This window comes from Trichosurus vulpecula, chromosome 1 (genome assembly GCF_011100635.1).
Source record: "Trichosurus vulpecula isolate mTriVul1 chromosome 1, mTriVul1.pri, whole genome shotgun sequence".
Taxonomy (NCBI): domain Eukaryota; kingdom Metazoa; phylum Chordata; class Mammalia; order Diprotodontia; family Phalangeridae; genus Trichosurus; species Trichosurus vulpecula.
The window spans coordinates 491,064,680-491,077,447 of NC_050573.1; the positions used below are offsets into that span (position 1 = coordinate 491,064,680).

A 12,768-nucleotide genomic window follows, 5' to 3' on the forward strand; every position below is an offset into this window, starting at 1 on the left:
AGTTCTGGTCTTTTCTTAATCAAGAATGCTTGAAAGTCCTCTATTTTATTGAAAATCCATTTTCCCTTGAAGTATTATACTCAGTTTTGCTAGGTAGGTGATTCTTGGTTTTAATCCTAGCTCCTTTGACCTCCTGAATATCATATTCCAAGCCCTTCAATCCCTTAATGTGAAAGCTGCTAGACCTTGTGTTACCGTGATTGTGTTTCCACAATACTCAAATTGTTTCTTTCTGGCTGCTTGCAATATGTTATCCTTGACCTGGGAACTCTGGAATTTGGCTAAAATATTCCTAGAAGTTTTGTTTTGGGAATCTTTTTCAAGAGGTGATCGGTGGATTCTTTCAATTTCTATTTTACCCTCTGGTTCTAGAATATCATGGCAGTTTTCCTATCCCACCTCAAAAGTATTTGCTTCTGATTGCCCCTCCCCCCATTTGCCCTCTTTTCTATCACCCCTACCCCCTTTATCCCCTTCCCCCTTACTTTGCCGTAGGGTAAGCATGTTATTCCCTCCTTCAGAAGTCAAATCTAATAGGAGTAAGGTTCACTCATTCCCTCTCACCTCCCCCTCTTTCCCTCACTGTAAAGGCTTTTTCTTGCCTCTTTTATGTGAGATAGTTTACTCCATTCTACCTCTCCCTTTCTCTTCCCAGTACATTCCTCTTTCATCCCTTGATTTTATTTTTTAGATATTATCCCTTCATATTCAACTCATCCTGTGTAGACACACACACACATATACATATATGTGTGTATACACACACACACACACACACACACACATGTATGTATATATATATATACATACATGTGTGTATGTATGTTTCCTCCAACTACCCTAATAATGAAAAAGGTCTCATGAGTTACAAATATCATCTTCCCATGTAGGAATGTAAACATTTCAACTTTAATAAGTCCCTTCTGAGTTCTTTTTCCTGTTTACCTTTTCATGCTTCTCTTGAGTCTTGTATTTGAAAGTCAGATTTTCTATTCAGCTCTGGTCTTTTCATCAAGAATGCTTGAAAGTCCTCTATTACATTGAATGTCCATTTTCCCTGAAGGATTATACTCAGTTTTTCTGGTAGGTAATTCTTGGTTTTAATCCTAGATCCTTTGACTTCTGGAATATCATATTCCAAGCTCTGTGATCCCTTAATATAGAAGCTGCTAAATCTTGTGTTATCCTAATTGTGTCTCCATAATACTTGTATTTTTTTCTTTCTGGCTGCTTGAAATATTTTCTCCCTGACCTGGGAACTCTGAAATTTGGCTACAATATTCCTAGGAGTTTTCCTTTGGGGATCTCTTTCAGAAAGCGATTGGTGGATTTTTTCAATTTCTATTTTCTCCTCTGCTTCTAGAATATCAGGGCAGTTTTCTTCGATAATTTCTTGAAAGATGATGTCTAGGATCTTTTTTTGATCATGGCTTTCAAGTAGTCCAATAATTTAAAAATTCTCTCTCCTGAATAAGATATACAGGCCATGGGGTATAGAAATTTGTCTTTCCCTACAAGAAAGTAAGGGTAAAAGGGATAAGGCGGGGTGAGTGCGGTGATAGAAGGAAGGGCAGACTGGGGAAAGGGGCAACCAGAATATATGCTATCTTGGGGTGGGGGGGAGGGTAGAGATGGGGAGAAAATTTGTAACTCAAAATCTTGTGGAAATGAATGTTGAAAACTAAAAATAAATTTAAAAAAGCAAAAAAAATTTTTTCCTCCTAGATCTATTTTCCAGGTCAGTTTTTTTCTCCAATGAGTTGTATCAGCAAGGCAATAAACACATCGACAATAATTATGATTATGCTTATGTAGTTCTGTGTCACAAAATATGAGAGACTTTCCATATAGAAGATAGAAGTAAAACATTTATTCAGACACCAGAGGACCAGATCCCATAACCAATAAGTCCAACCCATACAAGCAGCAACTCTCAAAACCAGTAAGTCCACTTTATCATAACAGCAAGGAACTTAAAACACAATATCACAGCATGGAGCCTTGCCATCCTATAACCTTCCGGCCCCTGCTGGAGCCTTCCCACAAACAGACTCACAGCATAGCTAGCACTCCTACATCTGTTCTCTCCCTCAGCTCTAATTGCTCTGAGCATTTCCTGTTCCACCCTTTCCTGTCTTCTCATTCAGCAAGCTCCTCCCACCACATATGACTTAGGCTTCCTGTGACATAAGCAGATCACATGGGCCTATAAATGGGTGGGAAAGATCTTCAAATTTACATTACTGTTGTATGAGTTATTTCACATTGTCTTCTATTTTTTCATTCTTTTGGTTTTGTTTTATAATTTCTTGATTTCTCAAAGAGTCATGAACTTCCATTTGCTCCATTCTAATTTTTAAGGAATTATTTTCTTCAGTGAGCTTTTGGACCTCCTTTTCCATTTGCCAGATTTTACTTTTTAAGACATTCTTCTCTTCATTGGCTTTTTTGAGCTCTTTTGCCATTTGGTTTAGTCTATTTTTAAAGGTGTTATTTTCTTCAGCATTTTTTGGGGTCTCCTTTAGCAAGCTATTGAGTCATTTTTCATGATTTTCTTGCATCACACTCATTTCTATACCTAATTTTTCCTCTACTTCTCTTACTTGATTTTCAAAATGCTTTTTGAGCTCTTCCATGGCCTGAGGACAATTCAAATTTTTCTTGGAGGCTTTGGATGTAGGAGCTTTGACTTTGCTGTCTTCTTTTGGTTGTATGTTTTGATTTTCTTTGTCACCAAATTAAGAGTCTATAATCTAATTTATTTCTGCTGTTTGCTCATTTTCCCAGCCAATTACTCAACTTTTTAGCTCTTTGTTAAGGTATAACTCTGCTTCCAGAGTGGAGAGTGTACTGTCCCGCACTTCAGAGGTTTGCACAGCTGTTTTCAGAAATATTTCTAAGGACCTGTAAATTTTTGGTTCTTCCAAGATTGTGTGATCAAAGAAGTGTTTACTCCTCTCCTACTCTGTGCTCTCATCTCTGAGTGACCATAAGTAGTCTTTTCTGCCTTAGAACTGTGAGGAAGATTCCCTCTTCACCACCACCACAAGCTCCATCATGCCAGCCCTCATTCTCACCCCAGGACTGCCACCTAAGACTGCAACCCAGATCCAAGCAAGGGCAAAGCAAGGAATCCTGCCTTAGTGCCAGCAAAGAGATCCCTGCGATCCCCCCTTTGATCAGCTGCTTGATCCCGCCACCATCTGAGGGCTGAGAGCTCCAAAAGAAGCCACTGCCACTGCTCCTGCTGCTGCTGCTGCAGCCACCACCCCTGGGGCTGGGCCTGAGGCTGGACCACATTCCTCTCTCACTCATGCCCCACAGACTTTTCCTACTGACCTTCTAAGTTGTCTTTGGCAATTGGTTGAGAAGTCTGGAAACCACAACAGCTGCCACTGATTCAGTCCCTTGAAGCTTATTCCAGATTTGCTGGGGCCTGGTCTGTGCCAGCACGGCCCACACTGGACTGCGTTCCTGTCTCAGACTGGTGCAGCAGACTTTTCCTGTTGACCTCCCAGCTTGTCTTGGGCTAGAAATTTGTTTCACTCATTCACTTTGTGGGTTCTATTGCTCTAGGAATTGTGTAGAGTCGTTTTTTACAGGTATATGGAGGGCTTTGGGGGAGAGCTCAAGCAAGTCCCAGCTTTCACTCTGCCATCTTGGCTCCACCCCCCTCCCGATATTTTTCTCAAAAGGAATTTGAAAGGATCCCATCTTTTGCTAATTTTGCATACAGTTTTTGTAATTTTGTAATTAAATTTTATTTGAATATTTCAATGAATTCACTTGTGAATCCATTTGTTTCTGATTTTTGTTTTTGTCTTTGAAAGTCTATAGCTTGTTTGATTTCTTCCTCTTAGATTGGGTTGTTTACATTCTCTCTTTTTTGCTCTGTTAATTTTTGTACTTCATATTTTTATCATTATTTCAAGTAAGTTGGTTTTATGGTATATGGTTGTTCAAAATCATTTCTAAAAATATCTTTCATTTCATTCTTCTTGTATTGCGAATTCTCCTTTTAAATTTTTATTACTGATAACTTAGATTAAAAAGAAGAGAGAAACTAATTACTTAATGGTTCAGTGTTTTTGTCCATGCTTTTGTTCATTTATTCTTGATCTTTAGGATTTCTATTTTGGTGTTTAATTTTTTAAAATTGTTATGATTCTAGTTGTTTTTTTTTACTTAACGCCCAGTGATCTCTTTTTCTTATAAATGAAAATGTTCAGAGAAGTTTTGTCCTTAGTATTGCTTTGGCTGCATCTCCCAAATTTTGCTGTGTTCTCTTATTTCTGTCATTTAATGAAATTACTTGTCCTTTCTGTGATTTATTCTTTGACCTGCCAATTCTGAACAATTATTTCTTCAGTTCATTTTTAATACTTTTTAATGGCCCTTTAATGTGATTTTTATTGCAAAGTAATTAGTAAAGGATATCTCTAATATTTGCTCTTCTGCATTTTTGAGTGTTTTATGTCATCGTACATGATCCGTTTTGCAAATTATAGAACTGAGAAATCTGCATAATTCTTTATATTCCCATTCAGTAATAATGGGAAGTTTATGCTATTTAACTTTCCTTAAATTCTATTTAGTTCTTAACTATTTTATTTTTTGCTAAGATTTACCCAGGGCTAAAAGTGGGTACATTGAGATCCCCTCCACTATTATAGTCTTGCTATTTATTTCTCCTTGTAACTAATTTAGTTTTTTTTTTTAATAATTTAGATCCTATGCCATTTGGTGTATTTTAAGTACTGAAATTAATTTATTGTCTGTTACCTTTCAGCAAAATGTTGTTTCCCCATTTATCTCTTTTAATTAACATTATTTTTTATTCATCCTTGTCTAAATCATACTTGTAACCCTTTATTTGTTTGATTGTTTTTGGCTCAGTTGAAGCATAGTAGGTTTTGCTTTTATTTTAACTCTGTGCAAGTGTTTCAAATGTGTTTTCTTATAAACAATATATTGTTTGATTTTGTTTTCTAATCCTTTATGCTGTCCTCTTGTTTTATGGGTGAGTTAATCCCATTTACACTTACAGCTATGAATGGTAATTAAGTATTTCTCTCAATCCTATTTTCTTAAACTTTTTCTTCTCTTTATTCCTGCCCCATATTTATGATGAGTTCTTACCCTTTCTTTTTAATCTTCTGTCCAATCATTATCCATTTTCCAAGCTTAGAGTTTGTTTTGCTTATGAAAAATCCCTCCCTGGATCATCTACCTTCCCCCTTACAGTCATCTCCTTTTCCCTCTTCCTATTCCTTATTGTATTCTTTTTGAAGTGACTGTATTCCTAATCAAACTCTGTGTGTGTGTGTGTGTGTGTGTGTGTGTGTGTAATAATAATAATAACAATAATAACAATAGCCTTTCTATGGTGCTTTCAAGTTTGCAAAGCAGTTTATTAATATTATTTCATTTTATCCTCACAATCCTAGGAGCTAAGTGCTGTTATTATTCCCATTATACAGATGGGGAAATTGAAGCAAATAGGGGTTAAGTGCCTTGCTTAGGATCATACAGCTATTAAGTGTCTAATGTCAAATTTGAACTCAGATCTCATCAACTTCCATGTATTCAATTATCATCTCAATGCTGATGATTCTCAGATCTACTTATCCATCCCTAATCTCTCTGCTGATCTCCAGTCTCACATTTTCAAACTCTTATTAGATATCTTGAACTGGGTATCCCCTAGATATTTTGATATATCCAAAACTGAACTCATTGCCCAAAATGGAGCAGAAATGTACCTATACAACATGGAGGGGTGGGGGAGGCTAGTCACAGTGGTGTTTCTTGGCAGAATATATTCAAAGGCTAAGTTTTATATTTTTTTCCCTTAAAACCCTGATCTGTAGCCATTTTCCAGTGGTCTAGAAAGGGAACCAGATTCACAGAATTATGAATTTAGGCTTCCAAGATGCCATCTAGTCCAACCTGTTTGCCTTAAAATTCCCTCCACAAAATACTTGGCAAGTAGATATCTGCTTTTCCTTAAAGACTTCTAATGAAAAGAAAAAGAAATACATTCCATTTTTAAATTTTTTATTGTAATTTTAATTGTAATTTCCCTTGCATCTTCCCTGTAGCTTCCATCCATTGCTTCTAATTCTGCTTTCTTGGGGCAAGCAGAACAAGTTTAAGCCAACTTCTAGCTATCAGGTCCCCCAAAGTCTTCCACCAGTCTGTCTATGGAATATCTCCAGTCTTTTCATCATCTTGGTAGATTTCCTTTAGAAATATTTCAGCTTATCATTGTTCTTCCTAAAAGTTTGATCATCAGATCTGAACAGAGACTATTCCAAATGTGGTCTGATCATGGAAGAGTTGAGTTCAGAGACACTGTCAACTTCCTTGTTATGAATATACTTCTCCATAGCATTAACTTTTTGAGGTCACACGCTGATTCATAATGAGCTTTCAATCCACCAAAGGCCCCAATTTTTTAAAAAATTGTTTTTATATGATAATAATAATCCTAATGTCATAACATTCCCACTTAGAACCCTCCATTGTAACAAAGAAAAAGAGTTAAGTTAAACCAACTGATACCTTGATGACATCTGATGGTGTAAAAGCACCCTGTACTACCCTACCTCTCTTCTAAGATGAGAGAAGTGTGTTTCATCATCTATATGTACATTATAAGAGCTCTATGACAAAATGATCTCCATGTTCCGTGAACTTGGTTACAGTGGCATTTCATCTGTAGATATTTTAATATTTTTGCTTCATTCTACTTTCTATGACAGCTACCCCAGTTTGAATACTGATATGTTTTAAAGAGCTGGCTGCATTAGGGACAAAAAAGACAGAGACCTTTATTTTGGTAATTATAATATAAACTAGTGACTTGTACGACAAAATATCACACAAACTATCTCCAAGTAGACCTACTATATATAAAACAAGAATAAACTCCTTAACGGCTAAGATAGTTTCAGTTTGTATTTGTTTGCAAAGCACCTTAATATATGCCTGCTGATTGACTAATTGGTGCTATTCTGCCTCAGAAGGAATTTCCATCTAATCATCCATTCAGCAATCATTTGTTAAGTAGTTACTATTGTGTATAAAGCACTTGCTAGGCACTGGGGAGATAAAAAGGTAGTAGAGAAGATGGCCTCTGCCTTATAATATCAGAGTAGAAAAGTACTTCTGTGTTCATTTGTAATTAGAAACTAGATTTGAATCTTTTTTTTTTCTTATTTAAGCATTGACATCACTGAAGATGATCCACGCTGGCTGGGTGCATGGTGGATAGGGTTTCTTCTTTCCTGCTTCCTGGGATGGTCTATGATTATACCTTTTTCTTGCTTTCCAAAGCATTTACCAGGTAAATGTTAAAAAGATAATTTCTTAAAATAAACTTCATTCTTAAAGTAGGTACTGAAATCTAAGATTTGCTTGACTAGTATGTTTACTTTTCATTGTTACCATTAGACTTGTTGCTTTATTCTTAGAGGGTAAAAAGCATTACTCCAGTAATAATCCATTTCAATTAGCAACTGATTTGAAAAAATCTATTTTGCATTATTCAAAAATACTCTACTTTGCATTCGTGGGATGGCTCTATGGATAAAATAAAATAACACGTGCAAGTGCTTTAAAAGCACTAAACTGTAATATACTATTATTTTATAATTCAAATAAACTTAATATCTTATTATAACAGTACATTTTATTGACTAAATAAATTTCAGTAAAATAACAGTTATCATTACCACTATTTTATATTTCAGATTAATGTGCCCTTAATTTATTAGAACAAAATAGGTCCTATTGGCATAAATCATAATAATCTATTTAGGGATAATTTCCAAATAGCAGATACCTAGAAGTATATCTTTTCTGCATGATTAGCCCTTAATTCTGTAAGAGAACTGAGTAGTAAAACTTCAAATTTTTTGTGTGTATAGTATCTGGCTTTATATTACTGTTCCTAAATTTTCTTATTTTGTTTAATTTCTCTGCCACAGCCGTGGATTTGTTAATTTTTTCTGCCTACTGGCCATCTCTACCTGTGTATCCCACATTTCAGATTCAATAAAGTAACTTATTATCTTTCCCCTAAATATGCTCCTCATCTGACCCTCTCTATTCCTTCACTGCAAAGTTATGTTTGGGTTTTTCCTCTCTCTCTGACTCCTGATGACTACTCAGCTTCCAAATCTTGTCAGTTTTTTCTCTGCAACATTACTGGCATCCATCCCTGTTTTTCCACTTAACAACTGTTATTTGGCTACCATATTATACTTTTCACTGAAATGGGGCTTGTTGCCCATCAAAATTTTCTTATCATTTTCAATTAACTATGCCTAGCCATGCTTTCCTAATCTTGTACCTGTAGTGTTGATTTTTTTAAAACTTAACCTTATTAGATTTGGCGTTATTTTATTCCAACCAGGATTCTAACCTACTTGTATCATTTTGGATCCAGATTCTGTCATCCAACAAAATAGCTATCCCTCACAGCTTTGTACCACCTGCATATTTAATATGGATATCATCTGTGTCTTTAGCTAAATCATTAATTTAAATGTGAAACTGCATAGAGAGAAGGAAGCTTCCTGGGGGAAGTCAGTAAAGACCTTTATCCAAATTAATATCAGCCCTTTAATGAGTATTCCGGGCCTAGTCATTCAACCATTTCTGAATATGCCAAACTATACTATTTTCTCCATTGTTTAGTCCTCCTTCTCTTACCAACTTTACAATGACATTCATGAGAGATGGGTTAAATGTCTTCATCACATTCCCCTACTGTACCAGTGCAGTTTCCCGGACAAGAAAAGAAAGGAGGTTACATTGTCATGATATATTCTTGATGAAGTCGTGCTGGTTCTCTATGATCATTATCTTCTTTTCTAGTCTTTCATTAACTATTTCTTACATTCTACAATCCTTCCTGGAATCAAAAATCAAGCCTATGATTTGTACATTCTTCCTCCCCTCCACCTCCATCCCTCACTTCCCTTTAAAAATATCCAGATATTTCCTTTTTTTCTAATTCCATAGTACCTCTTCCAGTCTTCAGTCTTTTAAGATCTTTACATTCAGGCCCGATGATTTGAACTCTTTAAAATAGCTTTTACTACTTGCATTGCTTACCTTTGTTTTCAAGTCCAAGTATTAGCCAATTTTGTTCTGTTGTGAGATCATTTTCCTTGGCAAAGGAAACAAATAAAACAAGAGTTGAGTAGTTTTGTTTTCTCCTTAACCATCCATTACTATCTTCCCATTGACCCTGAGATAAATGAATTTTTTTTTATTTTCCTAACTAGCCTCAGTTTATTCTGCCTATTATTGAAGCTGACACAGTTCTAACTTTCCTATCGTTTTGTTCCTTGCTGTTGCTCACATGTGACTCTCCCCCTGCCAGCAACTTGCCTTTGTCCTGGCTATTCACTGTACCTGGAATATACTCCTTTGTTACTTTTGCCTCTTATAATCCATGACTTCCTTCAAAACTCTGTTCAGGTGCCACCTTCTGCATAAAACCTTTCCTGATACCAAGAGCCACCTTGTATTCCCACTACTTTAGCTTATATTTCTTTTGTATGTATTCTGTATTTACATATACATCCACACATACATACGTGTATACATATATATGTATACCTGTGTGTGCGCATGTGTGTGTGTGTTTGTGTGTATATAGTCTCCCCTTATAGAAGCTAAGCTCCTCGAGGGCAGGAACATCCTTGTTGATCAGAATAGGTCCAGAATAGCATTTGCTTTGGCCCTCCTTGCACCTTTTGAAGAATTAATATAATAATTTCACTTATTTTTCTTCCTCCATTGATTTATAACCCAAATCTATTCTATTGTTCTTTCCCTTTCTTTTTTTTCTGAAATTTTTACACAAGGATTTTTTTTACTATGCAATGCAAATACACTTTTATCTCTTTGTTCATTTTAAATAAGTAGCATCATCATCTTTCCAGAGCTGAATTCCATCCATTTGTTTTTCTCACTTTTCATCAGTTTCTTTTGTTTTCATTACTTTTTGATCATTTTTATTCTTATATGGTCATAATATCTACATCATTCTTTTGGTTCTGCTCTTTCTCTTTTGTATTATTCATAAAGCCTTCTCCAGTTTTCTTTGTGTCTTATAATTGGTGTCATCATAGTATTTCATTACCCTAATGTACCACAATTTATTTGACTCTTTCCCTATTGTTAACCAGTAAGGTTTGTAGTCTTTTGCAGTACCATACAAGGCTGCTATGAAAATCTTTGAATAACAGATGAATCTGATACTTTTAAATGTTTTACAGAGCTTATAAGTTTCTTCGGCTTTATTACATGAGCATAGTTTATAAGAAACATTTTAATTGCAAAGTCATACATTGCTAAGTACAACTCCTTTCATTGGCTTTGTTTTCATCAAAACTCATTAAAAAAAAGAATTTGTGTTGAGGCAGCTGAGGAGGACAGTGGATGGAGTGTGTTAACCTTGGCAAGTCCCTTACATTCTCAGGGCCTCATTTCCTCGTCTGTAAAATGAACAGATTGGATTTTATAACTTCTAAGCTCTCTACATACAGTTCTAAATCTATGATTCTATGAACATCTGTAAAATAGAGGAGGAATTGAATCTGAGGTTTCTTCCAGCTCTAAATCTTAAATCCTATACTTGCGTGAAAACACTTAAAGGAAAGAAAGGAGGCTCCCTGGTGGGCACGTTTCCTTTAACACCTAACACTGTCATGAACTTCCCCTTATCTGAGGCACATAAGTGGGGTAATGGGGTGAGGGAGACCTGAACCTCAGTTCTTCCTCAAACACTTAATAAATGTGTGACCCTGGGCCAGCTATTTAACCTCTCTGAGTCTCAGTTTCCCCACCTGTAAAATAGGGATAATAATAACACCTATTTTATGGGGCTTGTGAAGTTTAAAAAGTTTGGAAGACACAATTTCTAGGTAATTCATTCATTTATTAATAATGCCAGTATGTTTATTAATAAAAGGATGGTCATTTGGTCATCTCCCTTAGACCAAAGACAATCATGACAGTGGGCTAATGGCTTATATGCCCATTGGAAGAGTGGTGTTCCAAGGGTGGCATTCAACTCTAATTGGTTAACAATTAATGAGAGAATGAATATTAAAATGAGGGGCTGAACCTATTTGAATGAACTTTTATTATGTCATTTACTTCTAAGTCACCCCCAGCCTTGGGCAATCTATTCGAAGAATTTATCCCCACCCAAACCTGAGTAGAGCACAATGGCTTCTCCACCTGGGTGGGGTCTGAAGAAGAAAGTTATTCCAATCTCATTATCAGTAATATGCTTCAAGAAACTAAGCTTTTGAAATTAGGACTTTAGAAAAAGGAGGTAACTCTGGATCTCCCCAAATCATTGATTATTAATAATCATTTCTCTCAGGTTGTTGTGAGAGTCAAATAAGATAATATAGGTAAAGTGCTTTGCAAACCTTATGTTGCTATGTAAATTTTAGTTATTATTATTATTAGTTTTCATAACTTAGGTTTCCATATTACTGACTTGTTAATGGAGAAAATTAGACCCTGTATTAAGATATATTAATTGTAGAAATCAAGAAAATTGTCCAACTTGTCTATTATGTCAAATTTGTTCATTTGTAGGCACCACTTTAGTGCGAGCTGGAAAAGTTTCTCAGGTCCATCAGGATGACAATATAACAAAATTTCAAGATGAGGAATTTGGAAAGAGTTTTAAAGATTTCCCAGCGTCTCTTCTGGTAATGTAACATCTTTTATAATAAATTCAATGAGAATATTTCATTTTTTGATACTGTGACTTGGATTGTGAGGCATTTAAGTTTTCATACAACATAAATTTTAATATTTTAAGAAACTTAGAGAGATCATCTTCTATAAATGTGGAAACAATAGTTCAGAAAAAGCAATACAGAACAAACCTACAAGTATTGCTTTTTTAGGCTTATAACTGAAATTTGGGAGGAAGGGAAGAGAAGATTCATTGTTTATCTTGTCCCAAAAATATGTTCCCAAAATAGGCATTTTCAGTAACTTCAATATTTTATATTATACCTCAGTGAACTGGCCTTCCAGCACCATGTCACAGACTATACAATAGGCATTTTTCATCCTTTTAGCTTTTCATACCTTATATTATGAAACTAGTCTTTTCTAAGTATCATGGTTCTTACTGAGGAGGTCCAACAATGTTTTGAAGTGCAGTGCAAAAAAAAGCAGTATCACCCGGTAGACCTCATCATCTAGAGATCTGATTCTCAATTCTTTTTTTTTTTGACAGCATGGTATTCTTTGCCATGAGGAATCAAGGCATAGTAAATGTTTAAGTTGATAACACTATATAAGAGAGTTGGGACAATCTTGCATGTACAGTTTTCAAATTGAGCAGCAATTTTTGTTAAATTATTTGTGAATTCAAGGTCTGGCATATTTTGATGTTAGTACATACATGTAACAAACAAATTTTATTTATTTTCTGAATATTATACTTATATGACATATGCTGAGTGTACTTTATAGTAAACACCGTTATTCATGAAGTTTTATTTTCAATAACTTCAGTATTTCCTATTATACCTTTGTGAAACACTGATCTATAGGATATCTCTCTTCCATTTGACTGTGCAGGACATTCTCCATGACAATGGCAAAAACTTTTGATGAGATTCATAGTGGGTGAAGGCAGACTGCAGCATATTTCTATTGATGGCCTCTGCACAAGACATGGTGTGAGGACTATCATTCAGGATATGTATGATTGAG

The 12,768-nt window shown here is 35.3% G+C and overlaps 1 protein-coding gene across 1 annotated transcript in view; it reads left to right on the forward strand.

Annotated features, from left to right (window-relative positions):
* Nucleotides 1-12,768, forward strand: part of LOC118840419 (solute carrier organic anion transporter family member 4C1-like) — a 120,249-nt gene that overhangs the window by 26,518 nt on the left and 80,963 nt on the right. The window contains exons 5-6 of the mRNA XM_036747920.1: nt 7,227-7,348; nt 11,632-11,747. Of these exons, the coding sequence (XP_036603815.1) occupies nt 7,227-7,348; nt 11,632-11,747 (238 nt within the window). The remainder of the gene's footprint in view (nt 1-7,226; nt 7,349-11,631; nt 11,748-12,768) is intronic.